The following is a 26960-nucleotide window of genomic DNA, read 5'->3' as shown; positions in this document are numbered from 1 at the left end:
ACATCTTGCACAAAAAAATTGAAATGCAAAACTATTTCCCGTATTTATTGTTTTACTTTTCTAATTTCAATTATATGTTTAATTGTAATTTACAATACAAGTGATGAGCAACTCAACAAAAAATATGAAATTAGGTTAGACTGAATAAATTAAAGTTTCAAAATCAATAGGTGTAATTTCTTTCATGGTCATTGGAAATCATTTTTCCTTTTTTAGCTAAATGTGAATTATTTTTCTCAATTTCATAAATTAAATATTTTTTTAAAATTATAGAAAATATATAAAAAAAAGTTCAAAAATTTTTAAAAATAGAAAAAGTAATAAACACAATAAATAATAATATAAACATTTATTTTATAAATTATAAAAATTAAATTAAATATTTAAATTAGGTTGAATCATGTTGTATCGGATTTTTAAACAACTTGAGCAATTTTTTTTTATTCAACTGGTTTTTTCGCGTTCAACCAGTTTTTGATTTTATGATATCAATTTAACTATCATTTCTTGGATTAACTGATTCATCTGACTGATCAGGTTTGATTATGATTTTTCCAACAAAATTTGGCAGAAAAAGACAAGAGTAAGTGCTTGTCATTATTGACACTTTGAATGAACATTTCTTTGTAATTATTTAGCATAAATAAAAAGTTTTATCAAACAGTCCTATGGCTACCGTATAAAATTAATCAAAATCAAAGTTGCTTGTGACTTTTGAATTTGACTAAGGTTAGAACTCATCAAATCCAATTGATAAACTTGTATGTAAAAGCAACTGAGATTGCTCTTGTAATTGGTCACCATTTTTGCAAATCACCGAAGAAAATCAAGCAATAAAAAGAAAGGCTTCTAACAGCACCAATTTTGAGTACTACACAGAGTTGCCAATATGGAAGATTTCATAAGTAGTTTACCATATGAACTACTTTTCTTCAAGGAATACACTAAGATTTCGGTTCCATTGCAGCGAATACGGCCTCTTATCAGCCATAATTGCACCTAACAATAAGCTGCACCTTCATTTCTCAGCTGAAAACATGCAAAATCCAACACATTTTGGTTGGCAAATAGAGTTGAATAACCCCAATAATCTTAGTCATCATCAGCCAACTCCCTCTACTTCTTTCGTTAAGACCCTTAATTTGATATCAGTAAACCACCTTAGCAATGAAGCAGCTTCGTGTATGGTCTCGAAATTTGGGCTTCTTGAGAACCTGAAAATCATTGGATGCCATGGATTGGAATCCATGAGCATTGCTTCTGATACAAAGCTTTTGAGCTTAACCATCTTTGATTGTCCACACTCAAAATCTCTCCATATTAGACCCTATAAACTTAGGACCTTTTTGTATAGAGGGAAATTTCCATGTTTCTGCCTGAGTTTCATTTCAACCTTGGAAATGCCATGCTTGATTCTAGGCAAGGACCTGCTTACAATACCTTCAAAACATGTGATTTTGATCGAGTGCTGCTGACCATCAAGAATTCTGAAATTCTTACCTTGTGCAAATGGACTTTTGAGGTATGTTATCTCTATTTCTCCAATTCTAGTTTCTAGTCCTAACCAATAAAAAAAAACTGGGGATTTAGCTTAATTGATTCAGACAATCATTTTCAAAGGGTGATAGTTTAAGACTTGAATCCGGGCATTTACGATTTTTTTTAATTCAAATTAAGTTGTTATAATGTATAAAAATACCCAAATTAAATTTAATTGATTGATCCTTAAAAGGTGGCATCTAAGAAGTTTAAGATTTAAATCTTAATATTTGTAATTCTGTTTTTTTTTATGAAACCGTGGATTCTTTAATTAAAAAATTATTAGTGTTAATTTGGTATTGAATGTAACTAAATTCTAATTAATTGAATATTTTTGCAAATATAGGCATTAATTTATTTATCACTATCACCATTTTTCCAATTTTGTAGACTTAAATGGAGCTATTGTGGATGGATAATTATTTAAAGGGATTTTACAATTGTGATGCTTTAATCACATTCTTAAAACTGTCCTTCCTTGGAGCTACTCTTTGTGACTGTAAACCTTAATTTTCCTTTCCCTTTTGAGTGTTTGAAATTACTTCATTTAATAATTAATTACACATAGCACAGCAATTTTACTGAAATAAGCTTAATTAAATGTGCAGATTGATCTACGTCATGCCAAATGCAACAAAATGTTCCGAGCAAGTGGGCAGATACACAAAATTACAGTATCTCGGAGTGGTTAAAATTGGAAGGATTTGACAATCAAGAAGATGAGATTTTATTGGCCGAACGTTTACAAGATGTTTCCGAAGCTTGATTAAGGTTCCTTCACATGGCTTTCAACAGCCAACGGTGTCTCATTCATTAGTGTCACAAGATATGCTTTCTTACAGGTTTGTTCAAGCGAAACACACTAACCAGTTATGTTCCAAACATGGTCATATGTTTTATACAGTAAAGTATTCATTTCCAACACTATTTTTATGATGCACTTTTTTTATTGTATAGATTCTACGCTTTAAAGATATACACATAGTTTAGTAAGATCATGTGAATGATATTCCTCATTTTACTTGCTTTTCTTGAAACTTTTTAAAGTTGAATACTTAAATAGGAACACCGAAAGCATACAAGCCTTTCCTGTTTGGTTGCCGGGAAAGTAAGTAGAGAAAATGCAAAAAAGGGAGTGCTACAAGTATGAAGATGAAGAGATAAAAGAAAATAGGTTCGTAGGTTTATTTTTTTAGTGAGCCTTTTTTAATGGCAAAGGCAAAGGGAAGAAAAAAGAAAGGGCACAAATGAATCATAAATTTTTTGAGGGTTAAAATACGATTTTACTATATATTAATTATCAAATTTCCAATTCTGTAAGAGTTTAACGGCAATTTTACCATTTTTAGGACAATTCCCCTTGCTATCTAGTAACCTTTGTTTAATGGGGACACAGATTGATTATTTTTAATACATGAACTTCTACTTGCTCGACCGATTTGAGATATGATTTTTAAATTTTGTTCAATCTCGTTTATATTTATTTTTGACTAACCTAAATTTATTTTAGGCACGTCCATATTATTTTTATATTTTTTTTAAAAGTATTTATATTTTTTTATTTAATATTTAATAATTATATTTTTTTCATTTATTAAAAATTTTGATATAAAAATATTTAATATTTATAGGTTCAAACCTTGAAGATAATATTGTTGAGAGGAGCAATCAAACCCTGAATATAGGCTGTAAGATGGACATGCATAATATCAATATATATAAGCAACTTAATTTTTTTATTGATTTAATTTTTATGTATTATAAATTACATAACATATAAAAATAACATAATATAATATATTACAAACTTAAAAAATGGGTTAAGCCGAGCTCAAGCTCAATTCATATTTTAAACAATTTTTTTTGCCTAAATATATTTTCGAATCTAATGTTTTTTTAATTAAAGAATATTTTTTTAATAGAACCAACATGAAATAGACATGTTTACATACATTGCTTATATTGTCATGCTACACATCCATACTTGATCTAGGTCGTTTTGTCGTGTTGATATACGTGATCAAAGATGAATTTGTTACAATATATGTACTGAAAGTTGTCTTGGAAAATGGGTTAAGCCGAGCTCAAGTTCAATTCATTTTTTAAACAAATATTTTTTTTACCTAAATATATTTTCGGATCTAATATTTTTTCCAAATCTTTGTCGATTTTAAACAAACTTTTAAATATAAATAAAAGAACTCGACCATTAAATATGTCTAATGCACACTTTTCTTTTCTTTTCTTTTAAGTTTTCCTGACGCTAATTTAATGTCTCATGCCATAAAAAGAGGAGAATATACATTATCTTATATAAATAAGAGTAATTAATAATCAAGTAAACAAGGAAGGATTATTTACCAAAAAAAAGAAAACAAGGGTTAAAAAAGTGCTTCATATGTAGTCAAAATGTCATTTCTTGCTATCTAAGCTCATGAACATAAATCAATAACGTGAAGCTGATGTTTGCAGTCACCATATAATATATAATCCTTTCTTGTTTTCTGTTCCATATTGGTTGGTTAAACTATGATAATTTATTGACTTCGATATTATATATTAAAGCTTGAAATCATAGGTTAAAGAATTGGAGGTGTTGACCGTCAAATCCATGGGCAAAATGAAAATCTGATGTGAGAGGTTGAATAATTAAATTGACTTGCACAAAGAATTGAATCTAAGGGGTAGCATAAATTATTTATCAATCAAAGATTTTTTTATATATAGATTTTTATAAATAGATTCATAAATCTCTTTTTATTTCATGTCATACCAAGTATTAAATTGAGTGAAATATTAATGGAATTTGTGTCAATTATACCAGCTCGATTGCCATTTTGCAAGTATACAACTTTGTTTATCAAAGAGTATTTGCCTATTGCTTTATTTACAAGTTTTAGAGAGCATTAATTTATTCAAGATTGACACTTGTTTTGAGTGAATTTGGGATTTACTGTTTTATTAATTTGTGGTTAAGTTTTTAAGAGGAAAAAGACTTAGTGAAAGAGTGAATCTAGATAATATTAGGTGTTGTGCAAATATTTGACTAATTCAAGCATGAATTATTGGAAAGAAATCACATGAGTAATATTTAGAAAACAAAACTTTACCTACTCACATACCAAACGTCTAATAAGTAATACATCAAATTAGTATACAAACTTTGGTTTTTGTGGAATATGGATGGAAAATTTTGCTATTAGTCTATCGTTAAAACTATTTTTTTTTGACCAAAAATTAGCTTGATGATGTTTGAAAACACATTAAATTTAATTTTTTTTTAAAATATCGGGTTTTGTTAAGTAAATAGGAGTTGTCATCAATTTTTTATACTATGTATGATCAATCACCTATAAAATCATCTTTTAGAAAGAAAAGTTTTAAAATTTTTTAAAAAGATAATTTTGGGTTTGCGTTCAAAAAATCAAAGAAAAGTTTTGATTTGAGAGCTGATTACTCACAAAGAAGGTTTTAGCACATTTATTACACCTAAAATTGGTACTTTAATAAATACGTGTTGTCTCGAGCCTCGAAAATTAAAAGTTCAAATTCGATATTTAATTATGATCCCAATTGTACATTTTATTTTTATTTTTGAGTGAACCGAGTTTTAAATATATAGATATAATATATTTATAAATAACATATATAGATATTTAATATAGTATTTTTCTATATCTCTCGAGTTGACGAAAAATATAAGTTGAACAATTTTTCGATTTTGAAAACATTCCATCTTTAATTATAATTAATGAAATCTTTTCTAGCAAGATGAAAGAATAATGCATTATAGTAATTAAAGAAATGTTGCCTTTATTACAAATTAATTGGATTTTTTTTTATAAACACATTCATGAAAGGAAAAAGAAAGTGATTGAGTGTGTAAATAAGAATCCAGATCATGAGTAAATCAATTAAAGTAAAGTAAATGTAGCATAATGGTAATCACATTTTACACGTAAAAGCAAACTAATTTATTTAGTAAATATTTTAAAGGAGACAAGCCATGAAATCATTAAAGCATGCATGGGAACATGAAGGCACATGGAATATTGGAGCATCAATATTTGGCATGAAAAAGACACGATAAGTGCTTAGTTATTATTCACACTTTGAAATAGCCTTTCTTTGAAATTATTTAGCATTAAGAAAAATTTTTATCAAAAAGTCCTACGGCTACCGTGTAAAATTAATCAAAATCAAAGTTGCTTGTGACTTTTGATTTTGACTAAGGTTAAAACTAAACCAATCCAATTGATAAACTTGTATACATAAGCAATTTATATTAAAATTGTTCATTAATCGAGTTATTCGTTCCTGTTGCTGGAAAAAAAAGTACAAGGACTTGGAGTCTATTTTAATCAAAAATAAATTTTAGTCATCCATGTTGCTGGAAATCTGGGTGCCGAATGATGCACCAAAGGAATTCACAGCACGGTTACATGGCTCCGAGAATTTTTTTTTTTTTTAATATAGCATTGGGATGAGGGAGATTTTAAATTCTTAATTCTGGTGGGCTTCATTACAAAATCCTTCAAAATTATATTTTTATTCATTTAAGTACTTAAAGTTTTTTTATCAAAATTAATATTTAAATTATTAATTTTATCTTATTTTATTAAAAAATATACATCATCAAATAAAAATATATCATGATTTGAAATAAAATGAAACAAAATTAATAATTTAACTACCACTTTTAATAAAAAAAATTAAGTTTTAATAGTAAAATGAACAATCTTACAACACAAATATAAAAGCAAATTACAAGTACAACAAAATACGATAAATCCAAATTCAACCCAAATTTAACTTGGCCCCTGATATGATTTTTGTATAACAGTGAGGTTGCTAAATTAGTGACTGTTAGACTAATGTTAAGACTTAAATCATTGATTTTATTGTGAGAGAGATAGTGCATCATTGCTCTGGGTAAGGACCTGCAAATGTAGATTAAGGTCGAACTATATAAATAATTTTAGTGTTCTTTATTGTTAATGCATTTTTTGTGGCGTAGTCGAACTGTAGCCACAGTTTCAAGTATCACCTCCATTTCTTCAATTGATATCAAAGCCTTACACTTAATACAAATATTGTTTATTCTTGATAATATTTAAATTTAAATAATGGAGAAAAAATCATTTATTTGTTAGGTCAATAAATAGAATGATAAACACGATTCAACACGTTCAAACTCATAACGGCAACACTACTAATGTCAACCAAAATAAGACTCAATCGGTAATTTTTTTAGATTTAGGAGAGTAGTTAATTTATTATAGAGTTAATATGTAGTTTGGCCCCCTAAACTTATTCAAAAGTACTTAGTTGGTACCTAAACTTTTTTTTGTACCTAATTGGTACAAGAACTTGTATTTTGTCACCTAAGTTAGTACCTTTATACTAACACCATTAGTATGTATCAGCATGGTACTAATAGCCAATCTGGTGGTGGCACATGGCAACTTTTTAGTATGTCATGTGTTGAGCATAAATAAAAAAATTTAAAAAATATTCGAAATTAAATAAATTAATAAATATATATATAAATTTTTCCTAAATCATTCTAAATGTGAAAAAAATTATATTTTTATTAATTTATATATTTTTTGTAAATTTTTTATAAATTTTTGAAATTTATATCTGCCACATGGCGTACTAAAACGCTGTCATGTGCCACTAATGGATTGGTTATAAGTATCACGTCAGCATAAACTAACGGTGTTAGTGCAGAGGTACCAACCTAGGTGAAGGATTTCAAGTTCAATTACCAACTAAGTACAAAAAAAAATAGATACCAACTAAATACTTTTGGACAAATTTAGGGGCAAATTACATATTAACCTTTTATTTAATTTAAAAATATTCTAATTTTTTATTAATATAAACAATATTAAGAGCGACTGTTTTCTTAAAATAATTCTATGTAAAAATTGAAATTTTTTATTAGAAAAAAATATAATAAAAAATTGATATATATATTTTTATAAACTCAAGTTTTTCCTTATAAAATCCTTTAAAAAAGACAAGAGTATGTGTTTGGTTACTATTAACACTTTGATACAGCATTTCCTTCCAATTATTTAGCATAATTAGAAAATTTTATTGAAATCAAAGTTGCTTGTGATTTTTTATTTTGACTAAGATTAAAACTAAGCAAACCCAATAAAGAAACTTGTATATAAAAGCTCAAAGTAATCAGATAAGCAACTGAGATTGATTTGCAATTGTTCTCCATTTTTGCAAATCACCCAAGACAATCAAGCAATATATAAAGGGGCTTCCAACATCTCCAATTTTGAGTACTCTAGAGAGTTGCCATGGAAGATTTCATAAGTAGTTTACCAGATGGACTACTTTTCCACATAATTTCTCTACTTCCCTTTGAATCTGCAATCCAAACAATTTTCCTATCAACTCGATGGAGATTTCTATGGAACCTGCCATTGGTTCAACATGGCACCAAAGAAGATGTTCCCTCTGCAGTTTCTGGGTTCATTGCAAATTTTGATGAACACAATCCAACAAGGAATACCAGAAGATTTCGGTTCCATTTCGGGGAATACGGTCTCTTATCAGCCATACTTGCACCTAACAATAAGCTTCACCTTCATTTCTCAGCTGAAAACATGCAAAATCCAACACATTTTAGTTGGCAAATTGAATTGAATAACCCCCAAAATCTCAGTGATCATCAGCCAACTCCCTGTACTTTCTTCGTTAAGACCCTTAATTTGACATCAGTAAACCACCTAAGCAGTGAAGCAGTTTCGTGTATGGTCTCGAAATTTGTGCTTCTTGAGAACCTGAATATCATTGGGTGCCATGGATTGGAATCAATGAGCATTGATTCTGATACAAAGCTTTTGAGCTTAACCATCTTTGATTGTCCACACTTAAAATCTCTCCATATTAGATCCTATAAACTTAGGACTTTTTTGTATAGAGGGAAATTTCCATGGTTTCTGCCTGAGTTTCATTTCAACCTTGGAAATGCCATGCTTGATTCTAGGCAAGGCCCTGCTTTCAATACCTTCAAAATATGTGATTTTGATCGAGTGCTGCTGACCATCAAGAATTCTGAAATTCTTACCTTGTGCAAATGGACTTTTGAGGTATGTTCTCTATTTCTCCAACTCTAGTTTCTAGTCCTAACCAGCAAAAAAAACTGGGGATTTCGCTTAATTGATTCAGACATTCACCTTGATATCAGTTTTAAGATTTGAATCCAAACTTTTATAATTCGTATGTTTTCTATTAAATTATGTCGCTTTCAACATGATTATAATAAAATAAAATATTTAAGTTAAATTCAGTTGATTCGTGCAATCATCCTTAAAAGGTGACATATTGAGATTTAAGTCTTTAACATTTTTTATATCAAAACCAAAAACTTTTAATTAAAAAAATATTACTTTATAATTTCTTGTTATTGAATATAATTAATTTTTTTTAAATACAGGCATTAATTTATCCATCTCTATCATCTTTTTTCCAATTTTATAAACTAAAGGAGCTATGGTGGATCGATAATTATTCAAAGGGATTTTACAATTGTGATGCTTTAATCACATTCGTAAAACTTTGTCCTTCCTTAGAGCTACTCTTTGTGACAGTAAGCTTAATTTTCCTTTCACTTTGACTGTGTGAAATTACTTCATTTAATCATGAATTAGACATAACACTGCAAATTTCCTTTTACTTCGATCCTTACCTGTGCGCGCAGATTGATCACAATAGCTATGTCATGCCAAATGCAACCAAATGTTCCAAGCAAGTACGCAGATGCACAAAATTACAGCATCTCAAAGTGGTTAAATTGGAAGGATTTGACAATCAAGATAATGAGATTTTATTGATCGAACGTTTACGAGATATCATCGCCATCGAGCCATTAATCTTATCGACATCGGACGGAATATGTCTCCGAAACTTTATTAGGGTTCCTTCTCATGATTCTCACCACCCAAAGGTGTCTCATTCATTAGTGTCACAAGAAATGTATTCTTACAAGTTTGTTCAAGTGAAACACAATAATCAGTTATGTCCCAAACATGGTCACATGATAAGTTCGTAGGGTTACCAAATCATAAATATATAAATTCCAACACTATTTTTATAATGCACTTTTTTGTTGTATAAATTCTACACTTCAAAGATATATACATAGTTTAGTAAGATCACGTGAATTAATAACATCCATCTATTTCCTTGTTTTTCTTCAAACTTTTTAAAGTTGAATACTTAAATAGGAGCAACGAAAGCATACGACTCTTCCCTGTTTGGTTACCGGGAAAGTAAGTAGAGAAAATGTAAAAAAAGGGTGTGCTACATGTTTGAAGATGAAGAGAGAAAATATGTTCATAGGTTTCTTTTTTTAGTGAGCCTTTTTTTAATAGCAAGCGCAAAGTCAAAATCAAAAAAAAAACAATAGAGAGGGGAAAATTGGATTAAGGGATAAAATACAATTTTTGTAACACACCGGTTTTAAGGTTAGAAGTTTTGAGGTTTTAAGTAAGGGTCAGTGAGTAAGTTGAACTATTGTGTTTATTTTCGCATTTTAATGTTAGAATGAGCCTGTTGGTTTGGTGGTTAGATATGTATTAGTTTATCTTTGAGTTCTAAGTTTGAATCCTTATGTGTGATTTGAGGAAGTAGTCTTATTTTAGAATTGGTTTTTTCTTAAGTTTTAAAATATTTATTTATTTTTAATTATTGTATCAAAAGTCTTTCCCACGTTCTTTTTCCATTCTTTTCCTCCCTCTTCATGTTTTATTTCTTGTTTCGTTCTTTCTCTACTTCCTTTTTCTTTTGTTTCCCCAATTTCTAGATTTTCTTTTTTTGCTTCGTTTTCGTGGGTTGTTTTCGTCTCGTTGGATATAGCGTGGTATTCTGTTCTCGTTTCAATCGAAATCGAGTAGAAGTGTAAGTGTGTGGTTTTGGTATTGATTGGTTTTCTTTTAGTTGTGTTTAATCCATCCTAACATGTTCCTTTTTGGGTTGTTGTGTATTCGTAATCAAGTTTTCAAAATGATAGTCGAGGCGTCAGTCGTTTGTTGTGCGTTGGAAGCGCTTGTGTGTTCTAAACTATTCAAATTTCGTCATCAAATTGTTGAATGGATTCTATGGAATTCGGAAATTTTTGTGTGTTTCTGAAATTAAGTGGTTAGGGGTTGAACTGAAAACGAAATGCATGAACTCAAATTGGCTTCGGCGTGTCTCAGTATTGTCGATGTTAGGGATTGATTTGCTAAGGAAAAACACAAATTTCAGACTGTTTTAGGGTAGTTTCGTGACCACACGGGCATGTGCCGCACACGGGCGATCCACACGGCCGTGTGGCTGAATTTGGGGATTTTTCGATTTCCACATGGGCATGTCCCTTGGACACACACACACGACTATGTCTCTTAGCCACACGAGCGTATGAGATTTCCACACAGCCGTGTACCTTATTTTAATTTTAATCTATTGCTTATATGATATATGTCGAATGTTCTTTTTGGCTATATTTTAATTCTAATCTCTTTAATTTTATGGTTAAATTTTAATTTTGATCTCTATATTTCACTTCTTTTTTTTACATAAGAAATAATGGCTAAATTTTAATTCTAATACCTCCATGTTTTTATGGTTAAATTTCAGTTTTCATCTCTATATTTCTCTCAAATCAATAGTCTAAGGCCTTCCTTGGCTAAATTTCAACTCTAATCTCTCTAATTTTTATGGTTAAATTTCATTTTTTATCCCTATATTTCAACCAAATTTGAAATTTAATTTCTATACTTTAATTTTAACATAATTTTCAACTTTATAATGCCATTAGTTAGTTGAAATACTTTATTCTTATTAAAATACTTATGTGAATTTTAAGAATTGGTAATACCGTTAAAATTCTCTATTAAATTCAAGTTAATTATAATGCCAGTTTTTTATTACATGGATACCAAATGAGTACTTATTTTTCAAATTTCAAAATGTTACACTAACAAATTTGATAGAAGAATTTTAATGGTATTTTTAAATGAATCTAAAATTTTTAATTCAGATTAAATTTTCAAAAAAAATATAGATATTAAATTCTAAATATATATATATAAAGAATATTAAATTTTAAATATATAAAAAAATAATTTTTTTAAGAATATTACAATATTTAAATTTTTATTCTATAATTTAATAAATGAATAACCCAACATGAAACGTGATTGAAACCATACTAGTTAATTATCAATTAAAGACTTTTTTTTATTATAGAGTTTTTGATAGTCTGATATTTGAATTTTAGAAAGAAGAGTGAAATTTTCTGCGGTAGGGAAGAATAATTTTAGTCATCTTTGTTGTGGGGAATTTGGGCACCAAATGATGCACCGAAGGACGTCACATCATGGTTACATGGCTCTTTTAATTCTTAATTTTTTTAGACTTAATTATAAAACTGATCCTTAATTTATATTATTTTTTTCATTCAAATATCTAAAGATTTTTTTTGGTTAAAAGTTGTATCTAAACTATCAATTTTATTTTATTGACTAATATTATGATTTGGAGTAAAATGAGATAAATTAATAAATTAATTATTATTTTTTATTAGAAAATTTTAAATACCTAAAAGGGCAAAGTGATAGAGGGTTAATTTTGCATTTAAGTCACTCTTTAAAGATTGAATGGTTGATGTTTATAAATAGGATGTTCATAGATATTTTGAACAGTGGAAGATAGTATATGGCTCCTCCAGGTAGATAGATGTCTGGAAACAAACAACACAATTTCCTGCAAACTGAAAGCTTGTGTTGTCTTGTTTTTGAAACAGCTGTCTTTAATTAAAGAAGTTCATGGACAATTTGAAGTGGGAAACTTGCAATGATGAAACTATTTAAATAGATTAAAATTCGAGTGAATGTGGGATACATGTACGTGTTTAACATAACCAAAAACTTATGTCGGATTCAGTAAAATCAAGAGGCTTTTAAATGCTCATTCAACACAAATTTGAAAACAAATTACAACTACTACAACTCTAAATTCATTTCCCTTCTTTTTTTTTTCTGTTCTCTTTGACCTAAAAATGTCAGAGAGAAACTTGGCCCCTGACATGAATTTGTCTTTTATTATTATTATTATTAAAAATCATTGGAAGGGAGAGGCTGATGGGTGCCATCACAAATGAAGATATTGTCATAGATGATGGCAGCAATGGCGGCTCCGATGAAGGGACCAACCCAATAGACCCAATGGTTAGTCCATGTCCAGCTAACAACAGCAGGACCGAATGAAACTGCCGGGTTCATCGAGGCACCATCGAAAGCACCACCAGCCAAGATGTTGGCACCAACTATGAAACCAATTGCAATAGGAGCAATGATCCCCAAATCTCCCTTTTTTGGATCCACGGCCGTGGCGTATACCGTGTAAACTAGGCCGAATGTCATGATGATCTCGAAGATCAGCGCGTTCCAGGTGGATACACCCGAGGATAGCGCAAAAGCTGATGTTTCCTACGGTTCATTGAAACAAGCAATATTAAGCATTAAACTATTTTTTTTTTTACATGAAATTAAAGCTATGGATAGGAGGGGTTACCATTCCACCGGAGGCAAACTTGAGAAGCAAGCAAGCGACAACGGAGCCTAGCAACTGCGCAATCCAGTACGAAAAGCTTCGTAACAAAGTAATGTGGCCACCGATGAATGCCCCGAAGGTGACAGCAGGGTTAACATGGCCACCTGAAATGTTTGCACCAACCGAAACCGCCACAAACAAGGCAAAGGCATGTGACAATGATGCAGCTACCAGCCCCGCTGGTGTGCTTGACCCATTGTTCGTTAGCTTGTCTGCAATCAAATAAAACATTAGCCCCTTAATAGTAATTATTTGTTAGATTAATAATTCTTTTCATTTTGAACCTTTAATCATCCATTCTACGTGAAAATAACAAAAGCGAATGAACTTTGAATCTTACTGTAAGCCATGCCGGACCCTTCTCCGGCAAATACAAAAATAATCATGGAAAAGAATTCAGCCAAAGCCGCTTTTATCACAGTCGGATGGCTGGCCTCTCCCGGTGCCCCAACCGCAATTCTATTTATCGGCATTTTTCCTCAACCTAAATTTTCTTTGATCAAAACAGGTTTGCTACTTTGGTTTCTAAGAAAGTAGCTTTTGTGTGTTTAAAGTGTTTAATAAGAGGTTGAATTTTAAATATACCTAAAATAACGGCTAAGTAACCGGTAATGCAGGTACCCGGTAAAAAAGGAGCACAGTGGAAGAGTAGGGGGCCGTGGTTTTTTATGCCACATGTCGGTGACTTTACAGCTAATAAATGGGACCTCTGATAGCCACGCGTGTGGCTGTGATTGAATGTAGTTAATGATGCGGTGGGTCACGATGATAATTGTGTGGTGTGTGGTCCGTTGAGAGTCTCGTAGAGGCGACCGAGATGGGCGGCTAGAAACCGACCATTTGAATATTCAATATCACAACGTGCAATTATTGTGGGCCCATAGGAATGCAACCCCTAGTATTGAGTTCCAGGGATGAAAAAACCCGGATCCGATGGGTTTTGATCCAACTCGATTTGATTAGGTCACAATTTTTTTAAACCGGATTTTAAGGTGTTTGCCACAATATCATTATTAAAATTTAAAATATATAATAATAAAAGTTAGGTTAAAATACTAAAAAGCTTTTCGAAAATCAATTGGGTCTTAGTTCAAAAGTGCAAATAATTGGACCTTTAACTTAAAAATAACAATCAATTGCGCCTTTCGAATAGAGGTGTTTATGGGCCGGGCGGCCCGGCCCGGACCGACGGCCCACCCGAAATATGAGAGGGTTCGAGTAAAAATATAGACCCAAAATATGGGTTTGGGCAAAAAAACGGGCCGGGCCTCGGGCACGACTTTTTTGGCCCGGGCCCGGCCCGAATATATAATAAAAAATATTTTTTTTATATTTTTTAAAATTTAAAATACTTTTTTAAAATTTTTTTAAAAATTGGTGTTTATTTTTAAAAAACGGGTCGGGCCAGGCCGGGCTCGGGCCTAAGAAATTTTTTTCGGGCCGGGCCTGGATAAAATTTCAGGCCCATATTTTGGGCCCGGGCCTAGTATGCTGGCCGAAATTTTTTACGGGCCCAGCCCGGCCAGGCCCATGAACACCTCTACTTTCGAATTATCATTTCTATTAAAGGCCTCTCATGAGCTATTAAGTGTTAATGTAGCAGGTGATATGATAGTTGACATGAAAATTTTGATGATGTGGCAGCTAACATGGAGTGTTTAAATGATTTTTTATTCTTTTAGGGGAGTGTTATTGATTTTTGGAGATTATATAAAAATTCTCAAGAAATTATAATTTTTTTTAAAATATTAAAATATTTTAGAAATTATAGAAAATTATATAAAAATAACTAAATTGAAAATATTAAATTTATTATAAAATTTATAGAAAATTATTAAATATCATAAAATTTTAAAAAAATTATAAATATTGCTAAATGTTATAAAATTTGATTGATATGCTATGAAATAATGAAAATATTAAATAAATATTATAAAAATCTAGAAATGATAGAAAGTTATATAAAAATAATTAAAATGATAAAAATCTATAAAAATTAATGAAAAAAAGTTAGAAAAGCTTATTGAAAGTATAAAAAGTTGTAAAAATTAAAATATATAGTAGAAAATTATAGTTTTTTTTTTTTTTTTTTTTGAAGGTTTGGATTAGATTTTAATGAGGGAGCCTGAAGTGTGATGATAATCTGATTTGGATGGGATGTTGAGTAAAGGGTTCAAAAAATAATAGATTTAGCGTGTGGTAATTTAATGTGAGTAATGAATAATAGTTTTGGTTGAAGAAACATGACCAATACACGTTGATAAGGATGGTTTACAGTATGATGTGGGTCAACATGAGTGGGAAAACAAAAAAAATGAATAGTAATTTTTATTAAAAAACTTATAACTTATTATAAATTATCATAATATTATAATTTTTTAGAAAATTATAAAATATATATATAAGTTATTAAATATTATAAAAAATTAAAATTGTTGCTCTTTTTATAAATTTTTATATAATTTTTGAAAGTTTTATATAGTCCCTAAAAATCAATTAAGTTCTCCTAAAATACTTAAAAAGTCAATTAAGACCTCCTAAAATAATAATAAATCAATTAAGCCTTTCACGTCAACATTTTTTTACGTCAATCGTCATGTCATCAAAATTTTCACGTCAACCGCCACGTCAGCACTTAATAGTCTGCCAGGAGCCTTAATAGAAATTACTTTTCAACTAAAGGACCCAATTAATTGTCAAATTATATTCGAGAGATTTTTTAATACTTTAACCTAAAATTTATATTAATATTTACTTTATTATAATTATACCTAAAAAGCCATTAATAGTATCATTAAAATAATAAAAAATATAAAATTCGTGGCATATTAAATGGAGTTAACTTTGATTTTTGGAGTTGGGTTCAAAATTTATATTAACCTAAAAGAAAAAGGAAAAGGAGGAAACCAAAATCATTGGTAGGGGGACAAAATGAGATGTTACACCAACCCCAAAATTAATAATGTACAGTCATATCATATTGGACCGACCATCTCCCCAACAAAGAGCTTCTCGTACAATCAATTACGTCTTTTGTTAATAATTGAATTTATTTTCCTTCTATGATTGATTATTGAAGACTTGTCTCCTCAATAAGGACGTAATCATTTATTACGTTGCTTGAATAAAATATTATGATTTGCCCATTTTCCTCCCCATTTTAGGATAATTGTGAGATTAAGCTTTACACCATTATTATATATCTTTCGATAATTCTGGTTTTAACCTTTTTATTAGGTTGAAATTAGAGATTATTTAATATATTAGTTTTATAATGTTAGTAATAAGTTCAAACTAATATCAACAAGTGTTGAGTGTAGTGATAAGATAAATTGTAAAATTGTTGGGAATAACAACCACAAATCCTAAACATGAATTATAAAACGGACATAGAGAACATAAAAAAATAAGTCCCGATCAATAATACTTTTAGTTGATGTCATTAAAGTAATAATATGTTTTTTTTAAAGAAAAATTAGTTTTAAGTATTTAGTTGATATGTAAAGGCGGATTTGGGGGAGCTGGCAGGGGCCTCGACCCCTCTAAAATGGAAAATTTTCTATTTTGACCCTTTAAATTTTAAAAATTTTAAATTAGTAAAAGTAAAATTACACTTTGACCCCACTAAAAATGATAAAATTTTGTTTTAATTCTTTAAAAATTATAAAGATATAGACAATTTAATTTCAATCCCCCTAAATTTTTTTCCTGACTTCAACCCTACTGATATGTAAATTGATTATTATTTCTTTTCTAGAGGGTTAGGGTGAGGGTTGTCCAAAAATTGACTCGAAATTGATGTTAATTGAAGACTCGAGAGCACAAGTCTCTATTAATGGTTCAAGAAACAAATACATCAATGCTAGTTACACCGTTAATCGCAATTCACTTTGCAACTAAACAACTGTTCAACTTATCATATATGTTTACATATTTTAATACAAATTATGTGATTAATTATTTTAGATTTTGAGGTGAAGTAAGAATTTTAATTGAAGAGCTTGTGTGATCAAGTTGAAGGAGATCTAATTTCTATAGAAATTGGAATGAAAGAACTTCACTGCCATGTAGAAAACTAATTGAAAAACAATTCCAGATGTATATCTTGTTCACCCTAACTAAAGATTACAATTCCAGATGTATTTTATTCATCAAACGAATTTGTTTTGGTACAAAATACTTTTAAATAAACTGGTTTGATGTTTTGTTTGTAGCTACGTTTTCAAGGAAAACGTATTAGTGGAACTTGATAAATGGGTTTAACTTAAATAAATCACGACTTCTATAATTACTTGATGATAGATTAATTTCTAGACAAGTCTCAACAAATGTATAAAAAGATTTTGACCTGCGTAATCAATTTTTATGTCAATCTCTACTTTTATACAATAAAAAAAACTCAACAGTAATAATGTAAATTTATTATAGGTTGCACATGATTGACCAAACTTTCATATGGCGTTGACTATGGGATCAAGTAACAAACAGTGGCTTTGTCCCAAAAATGGTGAAATTGCAAGTTCAATTAAAAAGTTGCAATGTTAATGCAATGATAAATTTACATTTTGATCTCTCAAAATTTTTAACTCAGTTTCAACTTCTCTTAAAAATTTTCTAACTTCGCTCCTAACAACTCAAAAAAAAAAAACTCACGTCATTACTTTTAAGTCTTTAATGGCATCAAGTAATAATGCTGTTAATTTGGATTTATGAATGAGGTTATAAAACTAGAGGATCAAACCAAGGAAAATTAAAATAGAGGGATTAAATCCCAAATTTCAGTATGCCAAAGGGACTAAAACCAGAATTAGACCATTTATATTTGACACTTGTTTTGAACCATGTAAATTTTGTAAATACTTATAAGCACCAGAACAGGGCTGTTTCATAACAAAAACAAAAATTTATCGACACTCAATTTTCATTTAGTAACAATAATCAAAACAATATAAAATTCAAGTTATGATCAACTAAACTAATATTTCTGCATGCAAAAATGTAAAATGTTTGAAACACACACAATAAAATGAAACAAATAAGGCCCTACCCCTTCCAATTCTATCTTCCTCTAGGATCCATAATCTGTGAAAACACGTCGCTCGTTGTTGTTGCATCCGAAGCTACTTGATCGCTGACAATATCGTAACAATCGGTGTCAACCGATTCGACTTGAGGGATCCATCCTGGGATTTCCGGAATATGATTCGCGCTGTTATCGGATGAATCGTTTTGTATCGAAGCCTCTTGTAGTTGAAGAGCATACTCCAAGTTCCATAACACATCACCCATTGTGGGCCTTTCAACTCCGTGTTCGGCCAAGCATTTCTCGGCCGTTTCGCCGAATTTTCTCAAGGAATCGATGTTGATTAATCCGACTAGATTTGAATCTATGATCCTTTGTAATTGACCTCTCTTTTGCCAATACATACCCCATTCAGCAATGTTCACTTGTTCCCTTGGAAGTGCTGGGTTAATTGCAGGCCTAGCGCATAAAATTTCCATGAGAACGACTCCGAATGAGTACACATCGGATTTCTCGGTGAGTTGCTGTCGGCGGAAGTACTCCGGGTCGAGATAACCGAAGCTTCCTTTCACTGCAGTGCTTACATGAGTTTGGTCTAATGTAGGGCCTAGTTTCGACAATCCGAAATCCGCGACCTTTGCTGTGAAATTTTCATCGAGGAGTATGTTCGTTGTTTTCACATCTCGGTGAATGATTGTGTCTGATGCTCCTGTGTGAAGGTAGTGCAGGCCTTTCGCAGCTCCGATGCAGATTTCGAGCCGTTGTTTCCAGCTTAGCGATGGAAGATTGGAACCGTACAAGTGTTTCCGTAATGGACCGCCTGCCATGAACTCATAAACGAGGATCATCTCGTTTTGTTCTTCACAGTAGCCTATAAGAGAAACTAGGTGCCTGTGCCTCAACCTGGAAAGCATCAAAATTTCCGTCCTGAACTCGGTTAGTCCTTGCCGGGATCCGGGATTTCCACGCTTTACCGCAACCATGACCCCATTCTCTAGAACACCTTTATAAACCTTCCCAAATCCACCTACACCAATGACCAAGCTCTCGTCAAAATTCTTGGTTGCTTCACGAATCTCTGCGAATGATAGTACCCGGCCTAAACCGTGAGATTGTGCAGTTGAAGCAAGGCTGCAAATCGAAACTTTCGAATCCGAATTTCCCACATTCGCTGGGAGAGAAAACCAGGTAGAGGGGCAACGTTTAGGCTTCTTTGGCCGGTGCAAACGTAATAACAGAGCTGCTACGACGAACACTAAAACCGCGAAAACCGCTGCCGAGGAAATTGCTAGAGCAACCAATTTTCTTCTCGGGAACTTCGAGTTCTTTCGGATTTTACACACATTTCCATCAAGGCTACCACAATGATTGCTCATTTTCATGATCTCTAAACCATTCAAAATTGCATTGGTTGGAAGATTTCTAAAATCAGGTGGACCGACTTGAACCAAAATCTGATTAGATCCCATCGAAACCTTTGTGACGAAGTCGGCATAGTAGGCAGCCGATAACACCATCGTCTTACTGGAAATATCGAAAGATGGCAAAGCAGATTGTTTGTTGATATAAACATTGAAAATCAAGCTGTTAAGAACGGTACTAACAATGTCACAAAAATGCAGCCTAATGAAATAAGTGAAGCCCTCATCGACATCGAACCTCCACGAAATGTTAAACCTCTGATCGGTCACGTTTGCTTCAGCCATTTCTTGTGCAGTAGCATAAACCGAATTCGGTGCAATTTCAGCCGAGACACCATCAATGTACTTGATCAAATTCGGATTCACTGAAACATTGTTGGCCGATGCAGCATTTATCAAATAAGCTTGATCTGTCTCCCATGTCCTCCACATAGAATCATTCTTGGGCGTCAAAACAGGGCCTCCCATGTTTATCCTGTAAACCGTCTCGAAAGCTACACGTTTTGGGATCTCAACTTCCGGTCCAAACGGAACTGGCACGACACCGGAAGGGAAATTCGTGTCGGGTAAAGCCACAACCTCAATCCCATTAACAAATGCAACCGAACCATTGCCTGGAGAAAACGTCAATTCCAAACCCGAATCTCCGATCTCGATCACATATTCCTTCATTACTGGAGAGTTTTGACTCGATTTCGAAAACGAAAACCGGTGCAACGTGATTCCTTTAGCCATAACTGAAAAAACTGCAGATTTCAAATTGTATCTTGTGTTTTGAACAGGAAAAAAGTGCAACCTTAACCAATGGCGACCAATCTGCTTAGTTCCAATAACATAAACTGATGTTTTCTCAAAGATTCTAACAGAACTATAAAGAGCTGAGTTACTAAAACCGTTAATTACATCCCCAGAAACAACAATGCCAGTAGAAGGTGACAATCTCACATTCCGAAAACTATTATCGGGTCGAAAAACCCGAGAACCATCAACTTCGACCGGATTACTTCCGCCGCAATCAATTAAGAAACCATCAACAGGAGTAAAACCAGAACAATTGATGGATTGAACAAAGAAAAGAAATGTGAAAAAGAACAAGACCAACACAATTGAAACTTCCATTTTTCTAATACATACCATGTCTTAATGAGAACACAGTTTGAAGTTGAAACATACCGGAAAAGAAATTTCAATGTCAAAGGTCAGGTTTTTGTTTTTGTGGGGGGGGGGGGGTGAGAGTTATGAAACTGACATAACTGAAACTTTATGAGATTTGGTTCTTTTTCATTTAATATTTTGCGGCATCTAAGGTGAGGAACATGAGGGCCTGATTTTTTCTAAAGAAAAAGAAAGAAAGAAAGAAAGACATGTTGCAGGGTCATTGAACGTCTTAAAACACAAACTGACTGTCCTTTTTCTCTAAAGCAACAAAACCATATTTGATTCCTTGTTGACCAACTACCTTACTTTTTTAGCACTTTTCTTTTTACCATTATATTCTCCATATCTTTCAGCTTTTTTAGCTAAGCTAAAACTTTGTAAAATTTTAAAAATAAATTAGTAAAAAGAAAATCGTAACGCAATTAATATGACTCAAATCCAAATCACATCTAAGCAATGAACATTCTATTTATCAAATCAACACACAGAGTTTTAGTTGTTTACTCTCGAAATTAACAATCATTCAATATTTAGATTAAAGGAGACCGAAAAAATCTCTTAATCTAAAACCTAACATATATATTTGTATTAAAAATTATTCATATCCGATATTTATCAGTGTAACTTTTGTGAAGCATAAGCAAAGGTTTGAGCACATGTTCACATGCCTGATCCTAAGACATTGTTTCAACCACTTGCCTTAGATTTTGTAATAATAATAATTTAGTTCCATGGAAGTTATCATTGGAGATTGGACCGCAAAGAGTGCTGTTTATGATTAAAATAAGCGATGTGAGAGAGAGATTTATAGCAGCTGGGTCTTCGCCTAGTAATTTGCAGTGAAGCCTAGGAGAATGAACTGCGAATTCTTTTTTAATTAAAATGAAATAAATAAATAGAAAAAAACAGCATGCGTATGAAGTATACAAGGTTTTTAATGTTGTAAGAATAAGAGTTAAGGTGGAAAGAGATTCAGTTGGCATATATGGTCAAACTGACACAGATTATAATAAGCTGACAAAAATATTGACAGTTAAGGTTTGAGAATGAATATTTATAAATAAACTCCACCATTTATTTTTCTTTTAATATCAAATCTAAATCCCATGAAGCTACAGAAGTGAAGGGTAGGAGGTGGATCTTATTATTATAGAATGGATATATATATATCTGTTACATATGAGAGGATCCTTTTTTAAGTTTTTTTTAATTATATTATTTCTCTCGTATTTAATTCATATATTTTAATTAAGTCATTTTTAGTTTTTGCTTTAAAAATCTGATGTGGTAAATATATTATCGTATGATAATCTCATATCAGTTTGTTATTTTTATATATTACTCACTAAAAATTTAGATAATGAATTAACATTGATCATTTAAGTTAATATTTAAATTTCAAAGTTTGAAAAGTATAAAGACTTGAAAATTTTAATTAGAGAATATAGGCTAAATTTATAATTGTATGCATGGTACATGAATAAATTTATAGGTTGGCTAAGTTTTATTGTTTATTTTTCATGTTTTATTTTTAAATAAGTTGATGAAATTGGGTGGTATTAAATCAAGAGTGTTTTAAGTATTTTATATGAAAGGACATTAAAAAAAAAATTGTCCTCTAAAGTTCAAATCATATTTACTTAATTAGATATTTATGTGATATGTAATTTGTTAGTCACTCAAGTAATTAAATTAGAAAGTTTTTATAGATGTCAATAAAATCATGTATGTATAAATTATCAAATATGCGTATAATTAATAAAATATTTATAATGAAAAAGTTAATAAATTGATTTTCACTACACATTAAAATTTCGAAATTTATCCAATGATAGAATTATTTATTCTATAAATAGTGAAAATTATGGAGACATTAATTTTTTATTGAATATATATATTTAAATATGTAGAGGCAAAATGTATATTCGATGGTAATTATTTATTTGTTCATTAAAGTCAATCTACCTAAAGATGAAGTAGGATATATTTAATTGTGTGCTTATCTAAATTCATAAAGTAAATTTTGAGCATTGATATATTATTTTGCAGCTATTTGCTTCATTTGTAAGCTTCATCTGTTTCCTTATTTAATGGGTTAATTTTTTTTTAAATGGAGTAAACAAGTCAAGTTTTATTTAAGTGTTTTTAATTTTAATTTGGCACTATTAGAAGATAAACTTATTATTATTAGGTTAAGCAGTGAGAAAGAGAGGTTCTACCATAAACAATAAGAAGAATAAAACATATTGAGACTTATGTTTTTGCTAATGACTACTGCCAAGAAATTTATGACTACAATTTCACAAATTGAAAGTGCTCTTACATTTGGAAGAATGTTTTCATTCGGCAGACTAACCTCTTATTGGTACTTCAATGGCACAACTCACAACTAAGAAGTTTGATGGGTTGAGAGGGGAATACAAGAACATATCATCGAGATTACTAGTATTGCAGTAAGACTAAAGATCTTAAGGATGATGGTGGATGATCCCTTAGTGTAGTTCATTTTAAATTTACTGTCTTTGAATTATAGTTCATTCCAAATTAACAATAACACTATTAATGATAAGTGAGATGTTAATGAATTCAGGAGCCATGATTATAGAGTAGAGTCAACGAAGTCGTTCCATCAAACTTATGGATCAAGGAGCTACAAAGGACTTAAGGTAAACACTAATAAGTTTAAGAAGAAAAATATGTATGTAAATGTATCTAATGGCGGAAAAAAGAACATACGTTATATAAGTGTCACCTTTATAAAAAAGTCAAACATTATAAAAAAATTGCCAAAAAATGCAAAGCTTGGTTTGAAAAGAAAGATAAATTTTTTATGTTTCTATATATTTCGAATTAAACTTAATTAAAATTCATCATAATACTTGGTAGTTTGGTTCTTATTCAACATGATGCAAGGATTCCTTATAATCCAAACCACTAACCCAAATAAGAATTTTCTATACGAGTTAGTATTTGGTACATTGACAACATACTTATTATTCCATAAGCCGTCTTGAAAAATTAACAAGTGTCTATTTTATTTAAATGTTTTACTATACTCCCATTGGACATTTGTCAACCCCTGATCTTGCTTGTGGAGTCTAAAAACATCACTAACAGTGCACCAAATAATATAGAGAGCCATATGAAGGCCCCAAATAAAGTGGTCTAATGTAAGGCAATTAAGTTATTTACTTTAATAGAAATTAAATCATGGTCATTTATTTAGTTGCTTGATGATGGATATATTAGATTAAAAGTTGATCATTATACATTGATTCTCCCTCTACCTATTAGAATTGCACATACAAAAAGTCATATAAAGTTGTAACATTATCATCAGGATTTGTGTAAAAAAAAAAAAGTAAGAAAGAGAAATCAATTAACTCCAATTTTATATTATTTTGAAAATCTTAAAATTATTTTCATGATATTTACAAATCCAATGAATGGAGGGGAAAAAAGTCTGAAAAAGTACATTCATGGGTAGCTCTTCTTTATCAGATTCATATATTGGCTGATATTCAATTTATAAGACCCTTTTTTACCACAAATATAATGGGGCTTGAGTTGGTTAGACCGATGGCATTCCATGTTATATATTCCCCCATTATAGTTTTACAGTACAAGCTAGTTTAACCAACGATAATATACATTTTAGTGTCTAAACTTTGCTTCAGGGTTTAAATTAGTACTTGAATTTTTTAGTTTTGAGGTTTAAATTGGTGTTTCGGGATTGTTTCTTTCCTTATAATTTAAATTGACACGTAAATTTAACTTTTTAGTTTAAATTGGTATTTAATTATTTGAATAAATTTGAAGTTCAGGTGCCTACTTGAACTTAAAAAGATTTAGGTAATAAATTAAACATGGATACTAATTAGAGGAAAAGAAGGGTGTAATTACCTGTTAATGAATTACTATCAAGTGAATCACGTGTCATAGCAAAGAGGAACAAAATGAGGTGTGCAAAGAGAGTGGGAAAGGAATAGTCCCCACTTTGACTGTCCCATCCAAATAGGAACCAATGCTTTATGAGAGGCTTCCTGCTGCTTCAGCCTTCAACACTCTGAATTGGCTGTTTCCCTTAAATGGTTACTCTCTCAAGTCTCAATCACCTCTTGGCTGGTTTTTGGATTTTCAGTTTGTTATGTATATAATGCAGGTACCTGTACTATAAATTAATTGTATTTTATTTTATTTAAAAATAAATAAATAAATTTTTGTACATCATATTTAAAAAATAATTTTTTATTTTTTATTAAAATCTAGCGTGACTAACAAAATAATTAAATAGTCACGTGTACCTCATGTTAACTTATAATAAAATGATCAATCTATTCTCTAAGTTAGTGTACAAGGACTAACGTATCTATTTTCTGAATAAAAAGTGCAATATATTTCAATTAACCAGTCATAATCCGTATATACTTAATATAAGTACAAGAGATATTCGTACCCAAGATTATTTCTGTCATGGATGTTGAGTTTGCTCTATTAAGTGTTTATACTTTCCACTTTTCAGTAAAATGTGCCTCACTCCATCACTCCAATTAGCTTATCTCGAGCTACTGCTTTTCTAGTTTTTCTTTGCAGAAGTGTGGCAAATTGCACCAAAGCTACCACTTCCAATGGAGAAAGTTAAAAAGAATAAATCCCAAATTTGATATTTCCAAGACAGACATCATCATGACATGAAATTGAAAATATTATGTCTTCATGCAAACAAGTAAAAGATTGTTACTGTTGGGAACTGCAGCTGTAAACAGCAACCTCACTTCATGGTGAAGATCTCTCTGTTGTGTCAGTAAATCATTTTATGGCCTTATTTTTCTTGGTAACAACACTTTTCTAGTTGTATCTAATTTCGAAATTTAACAAATTAGTCACTTTTTTTAAAAAAATGGAGCAACTTTTATTGATATTTCTAAATCAATCTTAATTATTGGGATTAGTAGGAGTTGGCTCTCAAAATGGTAACTACAACAATCTTATGTTTGCCACATATGGTGTAAAGATGAGGGTTTAAACAGAGAAGGGAAAATTTTTTGGAATTTATCTCAATGTTACCCTACCTAAATAAGACTAGCTTTTTACTGTAAAATTAAGGGTGCACCTAGAGGGGACTTAGCTAAATGGGAAATTTAATTTTAAACCCCTAAAAGTAAAACCATTAATTTAAGCCTTTTTTAATCTTTAATCAAATAAAAAACTGCACTTTTGGCCCTTTTAAAAATTAAAAATACATTATTTAAGACTTTTTAACATAAAATTTTAGTTTTGATCCTTTAATATTTTATAAAAAAAAAATTCTAACTTTGCTCCGGTAAAACCAACAACACACCCTGAGAGGGTGGTTTCCTATTTGGTTCTTTGTTGTAATGAGTGTTTTGTTTTATGCTTATGTTGTTCACATTTTTATTTTTAGTAAACTTGTTTGGATTATTGAAAAAATAATTTCTTCTTGACCTTTAAATAAGAGAATACAAATATTTTAGTGTATTCAGACTTATGTATTCCCGTATTGACAATACTATCGTTATCAATCGAGTTAAGACTCGATCAATAATATAAATTAGTAGTTAAAACAGTCAAAATTTCTAATATTTTTATGACTTAATATTCACCATTTTTCTGAATTTGATATTTAAGCACGACTACCTCCTCCAACTTATAAGAAGCCGTCATGTGTATAATTCTTTTCCACCTCAGATATCTATATGGGATTACTGAATAAATTATACGAAATCTTTAAAATATTAAAATAAATTTTTTTCAACACTGTTAATAGACCTCGTAACACAAAGAAACACTTTTTTTAAAAAAAATATATTCTTTCATTAAAAAAAGGCCATCAAGGAATGGGCCCAAACAAAAATAAAGTCTTCCCCACCAAAATCTTAATTATCTTAATTATCAAAGGACAGCAAATTTCCCAAAATTTTTAAAAATATTATTGGATTAGGTTGTATTTTCTAAAAATTACAGGACTAAACTGAAATAACGAAAATGCTTCCAGCTTATTTTCTAACTATTTTTTTTTTATTATTTCGACTTTTAGAAAATACATTCTAATCCAGTAATTTTATTTTAGAAAATGACATTCTTTTGAGAAATTTACTCAAAGAAGGATAGGGTTGGGGTTATTATGCCCAAAAAGCCAAACACTAGTGATAAATACTTTAATTATCATCGAATAT

The 26960-nt window shown here is 30.6% G+C and overlaps 3 protein-coding genes across 3 annotated transcripts; 1 reads left to right on the top strand and 2 right to left on the bottom strand.

Moving 5' to 3' along the window:
* The first annotated feature begins 7761 nt into the window (after positions 1-7761).
* Positions 7762-9732, top strand: LOC107936459 (F-box protein At2g39490). The gene is made up of 3 exons (XM_016869184.2): positions 7762-8654; positions 9002-9154; positions 9266-9732. The coding sequence occupies exons 1-3, from the start codon at positions 7860-7862 to the stop codon at positions 9614-9616; spliced, it is 1299 nt and encodes a 432-aa protein (XP_016724673.2). The 5' UTR covers positions 7762-7859; the 3' UTR covers positions 9617-9732.
* A 2760-nt stretch (positions 9733-12492) lies between these two features.
* Positions 12493-13795, bottom strand: LOC107936442 (aquaporin TIP1-3). Its single transcript, XM_016869167.2, has 3 exons — positions 13502-13795; positions 13123-13373; positions 12493-13037 (listed from the first exon to the last, which is right to left on the bottom strand). The coding sequence occupies exons 1-3, from the start codon at positions 13632-13634 to the stop codon at positions 12663-12665; spliced, it is 759 nt and encodes a 252-aa protein (XP_016724656.1). The 5' UTR covers positions 13635-13795; the 3' UTR covers positions 12493-12662.
* A 4269-nt stretch (positions 13796-18064) lies between these two features.
* On the bottom strand, positions 18065-20913 carry LOC107936463 (receptor-like protein kinase THESEUS 1). The gene has a single exon (XM_016869189.2). It carries the CDS (start codon positions 20740-20742, stop codon positions 18220-18222), a length of 2523 nt encoding a protein of 840 aa, XP_016724678.2. The 5' UTR covers positions 20743-20913; the 3' UTR covers positions 18065-18219.
* Between the last annotated feature and the right edge of the window lie 6047 nt (positions 20914-26960).

This window comes from Gossypium hirsutum, chromosome D10, assembly GCF_007990345.1.
Source record: "Gossypium hirsutum isolate 1008001.06 chromosome D10, Gossypium_hirsutum_v2.1, whole genome shotgun sequence".
NCBI classification, from domain to species: Eukaryota; Viridiplantae; Streptophyta; class Magnoliopsida; order Malvales; family Malvaceae; genus Gossypium; species Gossypium hirsutum.
This window is presented reverse-complemented; position numbering and strand designations above follow the sequence as displayed.